At 35.2% G+C, this 18090-nt stretch overlaps 1 protein-coding gene across 1 annotated transcript in view; it reads left to right on the plus strand.

The window, feature by feature from the left end:
- The window catches only part of STX18 (syntaxin 18), a 64873-nt gene that overhangs the window by 39837 nt on the left and 6946 nt on the right, over nucleotides 1-18090 (plus strand). Inside the window, exons 3-7 of the mRNA XM_068679903.1 lie at nucleotides 4081-4196; nucleotides 5578-5655; nucleotides 5773-5839; nucleotides 9456-9571; nucleotides 13780-13868. Of these exons, the coding sequence (XP_068536004.1) occupies nucleotides 4081-4196; nucleotides 5578-5655; nucleotides 5773-5839; nucleotides 9456-9571; nucleotides 13780-13868 (466 nt within the window). The remainder of the gene's footprint in view (nucleotides 1-4080; nucleotides 4197-5577; nucleotides 5656-5772; nucleotides 5840-9455; nucleotides 9572-13779; nucleotides 13869-18090) is intronic.

Raw genomic sequence — 18090 nt, forward strand, 5'->3', positions numbered from 1 at the left:
TTTGTTCTTTTCTAAGCAGTTAAAAATTGATCATTTTTTCTTTTATTTTCCTAGGCTGAATGGTCTATAAATCCTTTACTTTTTTTTTTTTTTTTTCAAATACAGATGCTACAGTTTCATATTTTCATCTACCTAGAACTCATCTATCCTCCATTAATTCCTGGCAGCAAAGATACATCCTTTAATTTGATGCATTTTCCATTTTATTCCAGAGTTTGGCCTCCTGTTTCTGCAAACTGTATGATGTTTATTCACCCTGGGATTTTTTTGAAGCCAGTGAGTTCCCTTCAAGAGCACACCATTGGCATACAGATAGGAGGGATACATACTTTTTGAATTCTGCTTGCATCATTAGCTCAGAAGCACTGCACCTTCAGAAACACTCATGCCATGACCTGTTATGGCACCATACACGCTCAGCATCCTGTTATTACTACCTAACACCTGTCACTTGCTATTACTGAAATAACTTTGATTTTTTTTTTTCTGAATGTCAGAGGTACTAAATTAAGCCTAGATTTAGTAACAGTAAGCTAAAGGTAGTAGTAACTGCACTTTACAATTGACCTCAGAGATGAAAGGTAATGCAGAGAAAGCCATAAATATCTAGGTTTTCTTCATACTCTGCATATACTTTTATTTCTTTACTGAGTAGCAAGCCAACACATTCTTTGGTCTTTCTGTTATTAATATTTGTGGAGTAATCTCATGTTATCCTAGGCAGTCCCTTGTCAGTAGTGTCTCATCCCGGACTTGACCCTTTTCTGATTGCATCCTTATGTGCTGTGTTCCTTCAAAGTTGCCAGTAGCAATCAGACCTAATTTGCACTTTCTGTATTCTGCTTTATTGTATTTGAACTCAATGAAGAGCTCTTGAAATAGCATAGTTCATCTCTTACTGCATTGCCTGTTCTTCCCTTCGATCAAGGACAGAATTGCAAATTATCCCAATGTCATTTCCATAGGAAGAATACTAGTTCACCTGGATTTTTTCTGTTCAGTCTTTGAATTCCATAGAAAAAGGAAACCTATCTTCCTTTTTTTTTTTTTTTTTTTTATACCATTGAAGTCTGTCTACGTGATGGCCACTGTCTTTATCTCACTCTTAACCCCTCTTCTTAAGTTGCTTTCCAACTCAAATTTCCTGTGAAGCTATTTCCAGCTGATGAGGATAAAAATCTACAAGAATTGTGCACCCTTCTCCCCTTCTTTGTCTGCATACATTAACCAGTGTGTGCCTCATGCTTTGGCAAGTTCTTGTGATTCTTTCTGAAAGAAAAAGGTTCATATGGTTCATTTGACCTTTCCTGATGTCATGATGTAGCAGCCCAGTGATACTGCTGCTGGTAGTACTTCGAAGCAAGTCTTTGCATCTCTGACATGTAGGTGGCTTGGGATTTTTTTGTTTGTCTGTTTTAGGGAGAGGGGATGTCCCTTTGGCCTGTTCCTTTTAAACAAATGGTTCTTTCTCCAGTAAAGTTAGAAGCTGTTGATTAGATGGATTTTCTGCATGTGCAGACTTCCTGAGGAGTGCAGTGGGGCTCAGGGACCCTGTTAATAACCAGTGGATGCTGTATGTGTTTTGGCATAATGCCATGCAGTTGGGTGGCTCCATCCTTGCCTTCACAAGGAGGCTGGAGTTTCATGTGTCCTTGGCTCTGGGTGGCTTGACTAGATCTTCTTCAGAAGTGTTGGTGACAGACACTAAGCTATAAATGGGAGGAAAAAAAAAAAAGGAGAGTATTCTATTTATTCTTTATCTAGATTGTCGCATTTTGCTGCCTTCGAAGCTGTGAAACTGCTGTAAAAATTTGACCTACCCTGTTTTTATTTTTGCAGCTATGAAAGGTAACAGAACAACTTGTCAAAGGTGTCAGTAACATAGTGATGCACTGAGGATCACTAATAGTTACCCTACTAGTAAAAACAAACCATGCCTCAGGCAGTTTTTTCATATGTATTTCTAAGGCTGATTTAAATGAAAATTCTTGTTTGCATTTTGTAATCTTTACCCTGTACAGTTAAAAAGTGCATGGAAAGCACAGAACTCATTAAATACCACACAGTTGGGCAGGGAACAAGAACCTAGGTGTACCACACTCCGTGTAAGCTGTGCAGAGGGAGTAGGGAAGCAGTCTGTCCTAATATATTTAATGGTGTGAGTTGTTTTACACTGCATCAGTATGTCATTTTAATCAGGTAGGAAAAGGCTGTCTCTAAAATGAGAAAATGTTAGATTTTTTCATCGTTCAGAAGCCGTTCTCTAAGAGAATGCAAGTGAGAGGTCCAGTTTAGACTAGCACTGATTACAATTTCAATAGGGCTTTTGCCATAATTATATGGAACTCATCTCTCCTGAGCAAAGGAGAGTAAATCAGCTCTTGAAAATCAAATGGAAATATTATATATGGCTGCTTTTCTGTAAATCTTCTGTAAATCATACAAAATAATTTTACAATATTTAGAGTGATTTTAATCAGAGGGAAAAAATCCCTAATATTTATATGTCAAATATGTGATAGTGTTGGAAACAAACAAGGGGAAAATAAAAAATATTACTTATAATTAATTTGCCTTTCTGTTCGTCGCCTAATTTGTGCTTATCTGCAATACAGCAGATACCAATTTTCAAGCAAGGTGAACCTTGTGATGCCTTTTTTTTTATTTTTTTTTTAAATATATATAGATATATATATAGCCAGTCACGCAGGGTGAGGGTGAAGATGTTTTGGGATACCTGGGGATGATAGAGTGAGCTTCAAACTTTGTGGAGAAGCAGTGGGAGAACCACACTGAGAGTACTTTAACGTACAAGAAGCAACTGGTGGGATTGCATGTGATGGGAGGTGATAGAGGAGAACGAGATGGGAAGATGTGAAGTGGTTGTAGGGCATTCCTGTGGCAGGCATTGTAGCAGACGTAGGGAAGTTTTGGCATTGTTGTGGTGAAGTATGAGGGACATCTCTAGGGTATCAGGCTAGCTTTGGAAGCCGAAGATCTCTTCTTTTTACCTGTTTAATTTCATTGATACAGTTGCATTATACATACCTTGAAGAAGAGGGAAAATTTTCACTCATAAGTAAAAATCTTAAGTTAAAATGTGTGCATATATTGAAAATTTTCTCTCTGGTTTAAAGGCAAAATAGGCTGTGGTGAGTGATCAGGAAACCCAAGATGAACGTTGGATAACGTGCTGTAGCAAAGTCTTATCATCCTGTGCAGCCACTGCTAAGTGTCTCCCTACAGTATGTTTTTCCTGGTGGTTATCTATGTTGTATTAATATTTTACTGACAAGAAGGGACAAAAAGTCTTACAAGTGTACTGTAAGTAAAGCTCTACGTATACTGGACACAGTTAACATCTGAATGGAGATCTCTGCCTAAAACACACTGCTGTTACTTCGCCTTTGTGGTTGGCCTCCATTTTCATTAATTTACTAAAAAAAGCATATGTTAATCCTATTAAAAATATTAAATACATAATGTATAATTAAAATAGAAATAAACAAGTCTTAAAGTCTTGTAATCTATTTGATATAAAATGTACATTATTTTCTGATATTCTTTAGTGTGGTTTGGATTCACAGATTTTTTAACAGCTACTTTTTAAAATAAAGTTCAGGATTTAAGATAAAAACAGTGAAAAAAGTGAAATAAGTTCAAAATTTTTGTATTTCTTTCAGTATTTGAACTATTCTTTTCTTACTTGATGGTGGTTTGTTCTTGTTTCTTTGTTTTGTTGGAATAAATGCTGAGGGTGATGATTTATTTTCTAATTGTATTGCTTTACTGTGCCTCCTTGGTACTTGGTTATACAGGAGATGATAGGATATGTTGCTCTTCCTATCTGTGATATCATTTACCACTTCAAAAAATGTTCTAAATCCCTCTCATCTTTATAGAAGTGATGGATATTGCACTTTTTACTTTTACAAATAGTTTGTATCTCCTTTTTATGTGTGAATCAGTATTGCAAGAAAGCTTCTGGAGAGATGGTGAGTGGAAAGAAGGTCCAAAATGTGTGCTTACAGGTGCTATGCTGGGGATTTCTTAAAAGTGACAATTTGTCTTGTTTCTTAGCCATATTATGTCTGAATATGTGAGGATGACAGATACAGAACGTGATCAGATAGATCAAGATGCTCAGATATTTATGAGGACATGTGCAGATGCCATCCATCAGCTGAGAACAGAAGGTAAACAGAGCAATTTCGAAATATTCTTTCTTAGTTACTGATAAAAGCTGAATATTACATGGTGTTGCGAGATCTGAAATGTTTTTTGGAAAGAGACTGCCCCTGGAATGCTTTTGGAAAGAGACTGTCCCTTTTATTTGCATCTCTGTAATCCTATTGACCGATTAGCACCATGCTTGGTTTTATTTAATGTAAGTGAAAGGATAAGCCTCAGCATAAAATTTTATTTGTTCAAGTACATTAATTAGCAAGTGTTTAAAAAATCTTAAATACTTACTATTTAGTAGTAATTTAGCACTGGGGCATAGAGGCCTGAACCAAATTGAACCAAATCTCACTAAAGTTAATGAAAGTCAATGGCTGTCTCTTTCTAGGTAGTCTACCTGTAAAGTTTTACATTCTCTTTCTATGTTTGAGATAATTACATCACTGTACAAAACGTAATAACATCTATATCATTACACTAACTCTTCAAATGTTTTTATTAACTACAGACATTTTCTTGAGTCGTTGAATATAGCCCTCAAAAATTTGAGCTCCAGCAAAAAAACAAAACTCAGCAATTCTTCAGAATATATTTTAATTGTAAAATATTGTGTGTATATACATATATATTTTAAACAGATAATTTACTAGTATATCAAAAGACACAATTTTCATTGTGACAAGTATTAACAATTTTGCTTTTCTTAATGGGACTACCATTGAAGAGAGTCCTGCTAAAGTAGGATAATTTTGACAGCTTGTGTATGAAATTGTACTTTCACAACACTTACTTCATGTAAGTTGAAGAGAGAACTTCTGTTTTGTCATTTTTAAGTTGTCTTGTTGTATGCATATGTTTTACCAGTATACCAAAGATTTTCATCAACTTCTAAACATGCTCAGAGCATTACTCAGAATCACAAAAAGTGATTCATGGATGGGAACTTCATAGTGTCAAAACAAGAAATAAGTGAACTAAAAGGATGCTTGACACAACGGATCCCCAAGATTTCCATGTAGCAAGTGCTCTGGGAAATTTAAAGCATTAGAAGTTCAACATGTTAAACAAGTTAAACCTCTAGACCTGTTTTGCAGTGCTTAGCTTGATGACATTTATTCTTGTTTAAAAATTTAATTGATGTAATATGAGTCAGTGGCGTACGTAAAGAATGACAAACACTGTGTGATGCAAGTTGGTTTGAGGTTTTGTTTTCTTGTAATAATTTGCTGGTTTACAGAATGTATATTTAAATATAGCAATGGTCACAATAGTTGTATGTATATAACGTAGATAAAATGTTAATAGCCACTTGGATATAACTTGAACTGAAAATGCAAACTTGTGTGTAATTCAATAAAATGTTAAAAGATCTTGTATCTTTCTTTTTCATTTCAGCACACAAGGATGTCCAGTCTGCGCAGGTGAAAGAGCACAGAACAGCTGTCTTAGACTTCATTGAAGATTACTTAAAAAGTATGTAGTATTTTTTCTACAATACTGAGTGGTTAAAAATGAACATGTAACTATATTTTCCAAGAAATTTATCATGCTCTTCTAACCTGAAGTTTTATTTACTGATATCTTGAACAGGAGTGTGTAAGCTGTATTCTGAACAAAGAGCCATCCGAGTTAAGCGAGTGATAGATAAGAAGAGACTGTGAGTAGTGAGCTCTTGTTGTCAAAAAAAATAGTTTAACTCTGCCTTTCATTTGTAGGTTATTCAACAAAACCATTATTCATGTTTAGATTCTAAGGAGATTGGTTTAAATGGAAATCTGTAGCTGGATGAGGAACTTCCACTATCAGCAGGTGCATTTTATACTTCTGGCATGTAAAGTTAATTCTGAAAATGGCAAAATGCCAATACAATGTTGTGTACAATTCATATAAGTCAATGATCAAAGCACCAAATTAGTAAAAAGTGAGTTAATAAACCTAATGGACTTCTACACATACAACAAAATATTTTTGCATGTCCCATTAAGTAATATTCTACATAAAATAATTTAGAATTAAATTTTGCACATTGATAATATGTCTTAAGATGCTATTTAGGATACCATCTGCTTAAGTACAAGAGACATTCACTTCTCTACTTCTCTCTCCCATTCTCGTGTTCCCATTTTTTTTTCCCTCCTTCTTTAGACCACTATGTTTCTGCTAAAGCAAGTGATTATGCTGTTAATAAATTCTGCTTGAGATGGTGGGGTTTCATGGCAACTAGAAAACTGCTTGAAATCAAAATTTTATATGTAACTTCTGTAATTGAACCAAAAGAGCTTCTACTTCCTATTGTCGTGGCATACATTCAAGTTGCTAAGCTTTCCATGTCTTCTAAATCTGCATTATTTGAATTCTAGCCTTAAGTTTCATGATGCATATTTTCATATAAAAATAACAAGTTTTAGAATATACACATCAATAGATATAGTACCTTTCCAAGATTTGATGCGGCTTTATCAGTTTGGTGTTGAGCTTGATCATCTATTACATTGAAATTAGAGAGATGTTTTCAGAAGTCCATAAGTATCTGTTATTCAGAGTGATTCAACATGATTAAATACGACTGGATTCACTTAAATATATCCTCCTGAGACAAAAATAGAAGTATAAGTACAAGTAAACAAAATACCCCAGAGCAGATCTGAAATTTATTAGAAAGTCACATGAGAAAAGTAAGATAAGAGTTACAAAAATACCAAGAGCCTGTAACTTTGTGGGGAAAAAAAAAGAAAAAAAAAGAAAACATAAAAAAACATACTGTGTGATATTTTTAGCTGGCAAAAATACATAACCTTACTGATATTCTTCATATTAAGGAACTTTAAAGAAAGTTAGCATGGTTCCTGCTGTGAGATATAGTTGGCTAACAAATACCAGCTATTTAGCTTGATGTACTCTTGTCATTGTTCCCATGTCAAATGCAAGGTTCAGGATTTCTCAGATGACTAAACAGATGAGACAAGTCAATCTGCTTTATACGAAGCATGAAACAATGAAAAAAAAAAAAGCTATTCCAGAAATTAGAATATCACTTATTTAATTGAGCAGTAAGGGCCTAAAAAATAACCCAGAAGATGCGGTCCTTTTGTGAATCATGGGAGGAATACATCTTGGCCTCTTCTGTACGAATGTAAGAACTAAAAAGCAGACATTGATCAGCTGGAGCCTGTATGCATTGCAGATGTGATGTAATGGATAAATTATCATTTAAATTAAAATTCAATTTAAATAAATCACAGGGCATAAACCAATCTTTATGATGACTTGAAGAAAAACTGTCTTTTTTAATGCTCCTTCAACTAGTTGATTTGTAATTTCCCCCAGGATTTCAGTAGATTTCAGCACTTTGTGATAATAGGAGTATGCTCCATCCTTTAAATGAACTAGGCGTTCTTTAAGTAGCAAATTCCAGGCATTTTGTTCATTTTTAATTGAAAACTTTCATACATTAGCATACCGTGGAAAGTAAGGACAATAAAAAACGAAGGAATACATTTATTTAAAAGTAAATTAATCCTAGTGCAGGTCTTTTTTCCTGCAATTTAGTCAGCATAACGTATGTACTTCTTAAACAATTCTGAGAAATTTGCAGTAAAAATACATGTCATTATGTTTACTTTATGTAAACATTTATGTAAACATCCCAAGCTCTTCCAAAACTCGTGTTATAATTTTCTTATGTAAGTTGTGTTTCTTATATAAGTTATGTTATATACTAATTCATATTTTTTGATTAAAAAATTCTGCCAATTACATAGGACTAGTTCCATAGAATCAAATGTTGAGAAATAGAAACAAAACCAAATTTTCTATAAAGGTACTTGGTTGCAATTTTCAGTATTTATGTTTATAGGTATTCATATTTATATTACATTTCCAATTTTAAACTAATTTTCCATTTGAATTTCTTGTGAGTTATGTATGCAGTTATTCAAATCAATAATAAAAATTAACTTTTATTATTGGGTGATTGGTGTTTTATTAGTATCAGAAGTACTATTTGAACGGCATGGCCATCCAAATAAGTCTTTTTTTTTTTTTTTTCCTTGGTATTAGGCAAATTTGTGACTCGGAAGAGGGGAGAATGAAAAGTTCTTTTGTGTAAAACTACACAAAGCCCAGTAGCAGAGTTTTTAGAACTAATAAATGTTCCCTGTTATTATTTTTTTCTTGTTTAAATAACATAGTCTGTCAGTGATGACTAATGCATTATATTCTGTTTTTCTCAGAATTTTCTAATTATTGGCTAGAACTTAGACACAATACAAAGAAGGAAAGGCACACAAAATGCAACACCTTCTGTTAAGCAGCAGGGGAAGATTGCAGATGATAATGAGATTAACTGTTGATTATATATGAGAGGGGAGGAAGCGATGAAGGTGGCACAGCAGGTGATTCAGCCCATTATTTTTTTGTTTTTTGTTTTTTTAGCTTCTCTATCAGCATAATTGCTATGCATTTAACTGTCTACTATGTAGTGGTTATAGGATTCATTGTTGACAGCAGTGAACCACAAAGCTTACTGGAAAAAATATTTAGTCACTCATTTTAAACTTTTTTGGTGCCATAGTGAAAAATACTTGACAAGTACTGAGGTACTGAAATAATCACTGAACATGCTTCTCATTTTTTATATTGGTTTTCTATTGAAATTGCATAGCAGGGAATATTATCTGACCATTACATACAGTATTTATTTGCTTTGCTTCTAAATGGGCTATTGATTCTTTTGGCACACAAGGTAAGGATCACTCCCATACAGGTTAAAGTATTCTTTATAGCTAGTTAGTTAATTAATTAATTAATAACAATAATAATAATAATAAAACTTGTTTCAGGAAAAAAAAAGTTGATTCTGTTGTATTTTCTTATTCTTCCCTTATGATAATTGATAATATAAACATCCAAATATTACCTGAAAAAATTAAATAGGTGAGTTGGCTGTTGCTACTGAAAAAATTCAGTATGACCAAAATGTTATATATTCCCATACTCCAGATTTTTTTTTCAAAATTCTTATCAACTCTGAACATGTAATGTATATTGGAATATAGATTATACAGGAATACTGTTCGTGCTTTCTTTGCTTTTCTAATAGTATTTCAGTAAAGGTAGCTAAGTACATTTTGCATCTAGACTGCGAACTCTTTATTATGAAGTTTTCAAGACCAGGTTAAAGTGCAATGAATGCAAGTAATTTGTGGTTGTTCTTGTTTTAGAGAAATTCAGTTGCATTATATCAGTTAAATGAGAGAATCTTATGCTTCTAGTTCCAGACTTGAACCTGAGCAGAGCAACATCTCCAAATCACCTCTTTCTCCTGAAAAAAATTCACAGAATCCTTTAGATGATTCTGAAGAAAAACTTTCTTCTGAGGAAAGCAAAGGTAAGAATAAAGCATAATTATATTTTTGTTTTGTAGCAAGCCCTTTCTATTCAACAGTACTTCTTTCACATTACAAGGGCCTATTCCAAGAAGGCCTCTTCCTGGAACATGTACTTTTTCTATTCTTTTTCCCTGAGTTGATCAGGCTTGTGTGATGCACACTGTGGGACTGGGGAAGCAAAATCTTCAGCTTTGTGACGTTTCTTTCAACCAGCTTAAAAGGTCTTTGGTCTTGATGGATTTCTTCATCCCTTCAATAAACTTTGTGTGAACTCTCTCCTTTTAATTTATTAATTTTGCACTATCCATCTAGTTATATGTCTTCTGAAACCTGTCTGATCTTTCCATATCCTTTTCACTGATGGTAAGGAATAGGAAAGTAGCTTGATGGCTTTCTAGTAGTTTCTAGGAGTGTTTTCTGGTTTTTAAGCACAGAGACCTTCAGTTTGGGGTGTGTACACTCACATACCTTCATTACAGAGTGTCCAAGTACCACCACTGTGCAATAATTTCAGGTTTTGTACCAAAAGAGGTATCTTGTTTCTATGATTTCAGAATTGCTTTCTGTGGTGTGATTTCTCCCACTCTGAAATCTGACTGTCTAGAGAAGTCTAAGACACAGTGTGATTACTGTGTTAAAATTATTCATGGAGGGAAGCAGAAACTGTGGAAAAATATAACATTACATTATTCTGCAAATCTGTTATTGCTTTTTACTTATTTATTAAAAGAGTGAAGTTTCTCTGGGTAGTGACTTGAGGGTTGTACAAAGGGTGGATTCATGTGAAGTGGGTACTCCATTTCTGAACGAAGACTGATACTGAATTACCTCGCAATGTGCCGTTTCATTTTCTGACACGGTATTGCTTATCTTCCAACCAGTTTGTACTTCTGCAGCCCTATTGATACGATTTTTTTTTTTTTTCAGAAGACTGAATTTACTGTAAGAAGTCAAGGTTTTGATTATGTGTCATTTCTAGTGCTTACTACATTTTTATATTTATGTCTTAAGTGATGCAGCACACAGGCACACAGATGAGTTTCACCTTAACACGTTATCAGTATTTCACAGCTGTGAGCTAGTGCCAACAGAAAAGCATCAGCCTTGTAGCATCTTCATAGTTCTTTGCTCTTGTTGTTTAATGTCTCCACAATCTCTGAAAGTGTACACTCCAACCACATAAAGTGGCATCACAATTTTTAGCTCAGAAAACTGTGCCATGCCACGGGAAACACCATTCTTTGTTCTCCTTGGATGCAGTAAACCACTTGCAATAAACAGAAATGAAGCTTAGTTTACCGCACATTAATTTTGATTACTCCCATTTTCACTCTTATTAATTCATGCTTTAATTTTGTATGGGAAAGTAGCTAGACATAGGGGTTTGTGATGCAGTTCTTACAAGGGGATGCTGGCTAGTCTTTGAGAACACTAAGAAAGTGGTATATCAAAATAAAACCTGTCTGAAATAGTTCGTAGATGCACACAATATGTGGTTCCTCATTTAAGTGTTGGTTGCTGCTGTTTATAGAAATCAGCCTTGTGACTTCACTGGTAGGTGGTTGTTGAAGCATGATAACATGAATGAGATGACTAGTAAACAAAAAGCTCGGTTTAAATCATATAGCCTTTGTAATTGTTTTTGTTTGTTTGTTTTACAAGTAACTTCAAATTTTTAAGAAATTGGAGAAACAGTTATGTAGAGAAATAAACTCTTTCATCCACAGGACATGGGTGTTTTAGATCATAATCATTTATGTCTATGAAATATGAAAGGTCATCAGAGTGTCTGGGTTCCTTGCTTAAATATTGCAGCTGTAACGGTCTTCTGAGAGAGGTTTTGGTCCTGTCGTTACCTTGAACATCAAGACGGACAGCTGAATGTCCTACGTGGGGTGCTGAACCACAACTTGGGTTTTGTCTGGTGTTTTGGCAGGTACCAAAGCAAAATGTGATTGTTTTTGAGACAAAGCACATGTTTACATTGGCATTATACCGGACATGCTTCGTGGTAGGAAAATAGTCTCTCTAGAGCTTACTTCAATATGCTGACTGTATTTATTTGCATATTACAAATCTGACATTTAGTTTATGGAAATACATGTAAATAATGAGTAGCTTTTGAACCTGTCCACTAGCTTAGCAGCTGTCTCCTGTCTGTATGGAAAAAGTTTGAGATTATTTGATCTTTACTTTGTATCTCCATCATTCACTAATTACATCTATTTCTGCAAATTATATGTAGTTAGCTTTTTTTTTTTTTTATTTTGTCTGGCTTTTGCTGGATGAATTGTAGAAAAGCACTGCCAGCTCTACAAAAGCTGCAGAATAACTTTCGAAGTGGCCAGAAATGTACCATGGTGACAGGAGGAACTCTGGGGAGATGTGTGTTTCTCACTTACCTCTTGCTTGGATATGTGCTTATTAGCAATCACATTGGATACAGGTGCTGTTTTTTAACAAAGCTGACAGTGTCTGAAAGTAATTGGTTCCTCTGGGATAAAATAGGAATACATCTTATTTCTTAGCTCCATAAACTAATTATCTTCTTTTCTTTGAATCCAGTAAATATGTCATTCTAGTTTCAATATAATGTAAATGTATTGATTATCTAAACAAATAACTTTGTGTCTCTGTGAAACAGATTGGAAATACTAATGATGTCCAGTGGAAAACATTGAGTTGAATTCTTTCTAAATAATATTTAGAAATGCTCTTGTTTTTCTTCCTTATTACTTGTAAGAAAGAGCAGATTTTATTTATTTAATTATTCATTTTAAAGACTGTATGCCTTACCCATAGCCCTCATTTATAACATTGTCACCATTTGGTTTGACATTGTCATCCTGGTTTGGTTGGTGGGAATCAAATATACATGTGTAAAGGAGATGCACGCAACAATACTCTTACTTATTTTTCAAGAGTTTTCACAAATATTCTAATGAAGAATAAAAGGGGAGAAATTCTTCTTAAAATACTTTTAATATATTTGTTCATAAATAGGACTACCCCATTCAAGGGCTTCCCAAGAGAAGATCAGAATGATGATGCATCAGTGCTGCTTATGCAATTGAAAAAAAAAAGTAGGTTTAGAAAATTATAGTAAAGCAAATAAAAATACACTTATAAATGCTGTAAAAACAAAAACAACACATGAACAACTGGGATAAAGTCTGAAGTCTCTCAGGAAGTCTGAAATCTATGAGAAAGTCTATAAAATCTATAAAATGCACTAAACCTTAGTGTATTTTAATTTGCAGCATGCATCTGATAAGCAAAGCAGTTCAGCTTGGAATCTGTTCAGTGTTGGTACAAATCTCTCTCTATTTTGGGTTTTGTAAAAATGCCACAGCCAGTGGGGAAGAAGGCCTTCTCAAGTTTGCAGCGTTATCATTAGGATTTTAAGCACTGATGCTAGAACAGCTTCAGAAACAGTAGGTTCCTGCTGTACAGTTTCTTTTCTTTCCTATTCTAACTTCTTAGTCTATAATTAGAAGTATATAATTAAGCCTAAAAATAAATCTTCTAGAGGGAAATATCCTAGAAATAGCCATTCAAGATGTTTTATGCCCAACTCCTGCTAAGATTTATGCAGATGGTTAGCTTTAATCAAAGGGAAAGTGCTGTTGAAATCAATGGAGCAGCTACAATGCGGCAAGTTTGTGGGTTCAGATCTGACTCCTGTTACATGAAGGAGGACCCCTTGCACAGAGTGCTGTAGGATATGTATTGTGTTATGCAGTTTGAACAGTGTTTGTCCTACAAACTTAGCTCAAAAAATCTATGAGAGTCTGTGCTTACTTTCTGAGGAATGAGGAGCTGGTGGTTCTGTCAAATCTCAGTGGAAGATAATAGCCTTGCGTACAGGCTGTCATTTTGAAAATTGTGTGTTCCTGTTACAATTCAAATGTGATTGTATTTTCTGCCCTAACAAGTCTTAGTGTGTTGTGAGTTGTTTTACGTGTTTTGCTGTCAATATTTTAGTGCAACTTCTTGTAGTTCACATAATCAAATGTGTACACCTCTGTCCCAGTTCAGGAGTTAAAGGTTATTGGTGTAATCTTGTGCTGTAACTATATGGTGAATCTTGGTTAGTAGGAAATGAGACATTAACGATTTCATTGGAATTCTGAAATCATGAAAAATGTTTTTTACTTCACTGTTCAGTGCCCTGCATTGTCTCAAGCTTTTGGTGGTTCTTGTACAGACAGGGGTCTGCCTGATGCTCAGTCTAACCTTGGATTGTGGGGAGATGGCAAAGGTGAAGATGAACTGTCACCTGAGGAAATACAAATGGTAAGTGTATCTTCAGCATTACTGGCCATTTTATTATATTTTCTGCTGTATCCATTTGTATCCAAATTCACCCAAGTTCATTTACAACTTCCATTTTATGCAGAATAATGCCACGACAAGATATGCCTTTATACATGGCTTCCTGGTTCTTCTGGGAGCTGCTAATATATAAAGTTGCAAAATATTTGCATGCAGCCATGACATTAATACCAACTATTTTTTCAGCAATTGGAAGTGCCCTTTGAAAGAGAAATTATTTTTAAAAAAATATAATTATGAAATGCTTTCTTAGTCAGGAGACAGTGGAAGTGAAGGCAGCATTGGGAATGCATTAAAAAAAATATGAACAATAAAGATTTTGTGAGTGGCTGTTTTTGACTTGGACTACTTCTAGTACACAAATAGCTGTATTTCATTTTATTCTTCTTTTCTAGGTTGATCAAAATCACATTGATTTTATTAGAAGGAATAACTACAGGCTTTCAGTCACAGCAGAACCTCATATATTTTTAGCTTTGCTGTATATCCCCCACTATCAGCAGTTTTATGTATTGTTTGTTCCAATTCTGTTTGCAATTGAACTGATATGCTACAAAATTTGACGTAAGTGATTGCTGACAACCTGTTAGGCTTTTTGATGTTCCTACAATTTCTTGTTTTGAACGTGGCTCCAGATTCGCTTTGTATTAGCACACGTTGTATTGTTTCATATATAGAAAGAAAAACTTCTTACAAGTAGCCAGTGGCCATAGAGTTTTCAACATGGTGTGCTGCAGCACAGGACTGCTGCATCATGAATATCTGAGGCTTCCTTGGCAATGATTAGAGATATTCCCAAACAGAGCAAGCATCACTTCCCGTCAGAGATGAGTAAGTTGCATATAATTACGGTATGGTTTTGGTTTGTCAAAGAGAAAAGGCTCTTCAGAGGCTGCTCCTGATGTTATCACATTGTTCTTGAGCACCAGTCTGAAATCAGAAGGCTTATTCCTGCTTTGTGTTTTCTCTCGAAACAGAATTTGTCGCATACCTTTGTTTTTCTGTGTTCAGGGACCACATTATTAGCCCCCTTGGTGTAAGCTTCCAGAGGATCAGGAGGTAACAAGCATCAGAGGTGACAACTCTGAAAGTGCTTGCTAATAACTGACTGCTAAATGTTAGGCTGCATTTTGTGAGCCTCGCGCTCTAGTGAGATTTAAGTGTGCTACAGCCTTTGCCGTGGTTCTTTGGGAATGAATGCATTTCTTTCTTTGGGAATGACTGCATCCCTTTATCGTTTTTAGAGTAAGGCCCAGCACACCTCACGACTTACGTGAGTTGTTAGATCTGTGAGTTTTGTTCTATTTCTGTTATTGAGTGAAGGAAGATAACCTGGAGATAACCTGGGACTTTTTTTTTTTTTTTTTTTCTTCTCTGGAATAAGTTCTCTTTATTGCCTCATGAAGTGGAATGGTTCCAAGCCAAAGTAACACAAAAATCTATGTTTATAGTTTAATACTTGGAGATTCAGGAGCCCAGAAGTCCTTCAGTCCTGAACTGCTTATTGCAAGGCATTTGCCCAGCTCTTTCTAGGGGAAAACCATTAGACAAAAAATGCATTATTAATCGTTGTCCTTTCAGACCTCTCCCATGCTATGCTTTGTGTTATTATTATTTTTTACTATGGTTTCTATGATTCTTCTTATAGTGAGCATAAATCTACGATTCTGGCAGTTATGAAGAAATACAGAATACATTTCCACCTCTGCTGAAAGCTAACAAGCATTGGTTGCTTCCATGTTATTATACCTTGGAAGGAGTATACATTGATTAAGACTTAAAAAAGAAGTGAGTCAGCATTCGTGGCACTGTTAATATGTAGTTTTTCTTTCTCCACCAGTAAGTTGCCAAGTAGGAAGCGAGCTGCTTGATTCTAGTTATAGTTAATGACCTTGATGGAGGTAATTTCTTGTCAGGTAATTTTTTACAGTTGGATTGGATTGCATATATTGGGATTGCTGCAGTGTAAATCAGGAGTTGTATATACGTATGTGTGCACCACAGGTTTTCAAATGTAAACTTTGCTAGTAATATGTTGATACTCAAAGCTGAGCAAGCCATTATTCTGCTCTGTGGACCTAAAAAGATATATTTTTTTTAATTTTTTAGGGTTTAGGAACACTATAGTTTGCAAAGGCTAGGGATGTATGTAGTGACTATTCCACAGCAAGACTGCTTTCAGTGTATTTTCAAGCTATAGCTACGTGTTGACCTTTATTAGTAAAAGTTGGATACTGTGTAACCTCACTCTTAATGGACTTCAATGCCACTGGAAGCCATTATTCTAATTTTCGTGTAAATTTGGATCCAAGGTGTAAATTATAGGTGTAACTGGGACATGATTTGAGTACTTGAAAGTGCATTGATTTTATTCATTGCTTAAGTAAATACTTCCTAGTAATATGCAATACTTAATGACTTTATTGTGCTTTTAATGCAGGAATTTAAGGGTCTTTAGGAACTCTTAGTGAACCTTTACAGCTTTTGGAAATTGTGCCGCTAAAAGGACTAATTATTTATCCTCTGCATTATGTTTGCTGTTACAGAGAAGTTAATTTCTACTTTTTAAACATTTGATTTGTGAAGAGTGGACCAAGTCCATTTAAGTTACTAAAAGAAACCCTAGCAGTTCTCAGAAGAGGGTAGGTTAAAGTGTAAGAAACTGCTGTTATTGATTTTTAAATTGGAATGTGTTGCGTCAAATTGTACCGAACAATTCTCACTCATGGTTCCGTGATCCTTCCTGCGGATAAAATAATGAATTAAAGCACTATCGTGTTGTTACAGCAGCAACTTATTTCAGTATTCTACCCAAAGAGTTCTTTACATCAGTTGCAGGCTGTTGTGTGATTTGCACAGTAAATTTCACTCTATAACTCTGTGCACAGGTACGTGAATGTTTTCATAGTTGTTGTGAGCGTATGTCTTGCGGTTGTGTAGGGTGGGGAATATGTGGTTCTGCTGTTTGAGCTGTGAAAATCTACAGTTTTCTGACTTTTTATCTTGGTTTTTTTTTTTTTTTTGTCTTTAGTTCAGGTATAGTACATTTCATGATTTATCTCATGGGATAACAAAACAGAACTGTGATTCTTTCAATGCATTAGGCTTTGAGAAATGTCTTAAGCAGTCACTTTATATCTTGGTAGCAGAATATTTCACTGCCATAAAAAAGGCTACTTTAACAAGCCATAAATCGTTGAGCTGTACTGATTGCTAGAGCTTGCTGTATGTTCACATCATGTAAATCCCTTTGTGACACACGATAGGCGACGTGTCCTTCTGTTCTCACCTCTTGTTCACTTGGCTGTGTCACCACATCTTGCTGCTGTCGGAGCCGTGCCGTCCCTCAGCCCTAATTTCAAATTGCAAAGGCTATTTAGCAGTTTAAAAAGCAATCTGTGCCAGTGGAGGATTTCAGATATCAAAGGGATTTTTAAATAGTACTTTCTCAAGTGGATTTGTGCTATTTGTAAGGGATTAAAAGCATTCACTGTTTCTTTATTGAAAATTTGCCTCCTAAATTAATTATCATCTCAATTCTGCTAAGACAGCAGAATAGGGATTTTTTTTATGCTGAATATTTGTGGAGAAATACTTATTCGTACAGAAGTCAGGAAACCAATTACAGCTTGGTGGCTCCACATAGTCACTTAATGTCTGTGCAGTCAGCTCTGTGCTAAAGCTCATGGATCCATTTTATTGCCTCGTTCCTTGGTTTTGCTCTGAAGTGAATCCCCTAAAATCAGAGACTTACAGCGGGGTCAATGTAAAGGAGTGGTGAGACACCATTAACCATGTGCTGCTGTGAAGCACGTATCACTGCATTAGTATTTTAACAAATGCTCTGCTCTGTAGAGATGCCGCAGACAGCAGTGATAACGACACTCCAGAGTACTGTAACACCGGTACTTTTGTACTTAGCAGAACCATTGAATCTTTAGGGTGGGCATCAGTGGGGCTTCAGGAAGCTGTGCATTATGTTCCTCGCTGTCCCACACCAGTCCCACGGGGCTGGGCTCCTGCCTTGAGGACTCGGCCCCACAGTGGAAGTTACACTGCATGATAGCATCAGGGATCTTGGACTTTCTTTAGTTCTTTAACCAAGAAAAGCAAGTTGTTCTTGCCAGCCAGGCAGCTAGTGAACCTCTAGTACAGAAAGGTGTATTTCAAAAGAAATAGAAAA

Source organism: Anas acuta, chromosome 4, assembly GCF_963932015.1.
Source record: "Anas acuta chromosome 4, bAnaAcu1.1, whole genome shotgun sequence".
Taxonomy (NCBI): domain Eukaryota; kingdom Metazoa; phylum Chordata; class Aves; order Anseriformes; family Anatidae; genus Anas; species Anas acuta.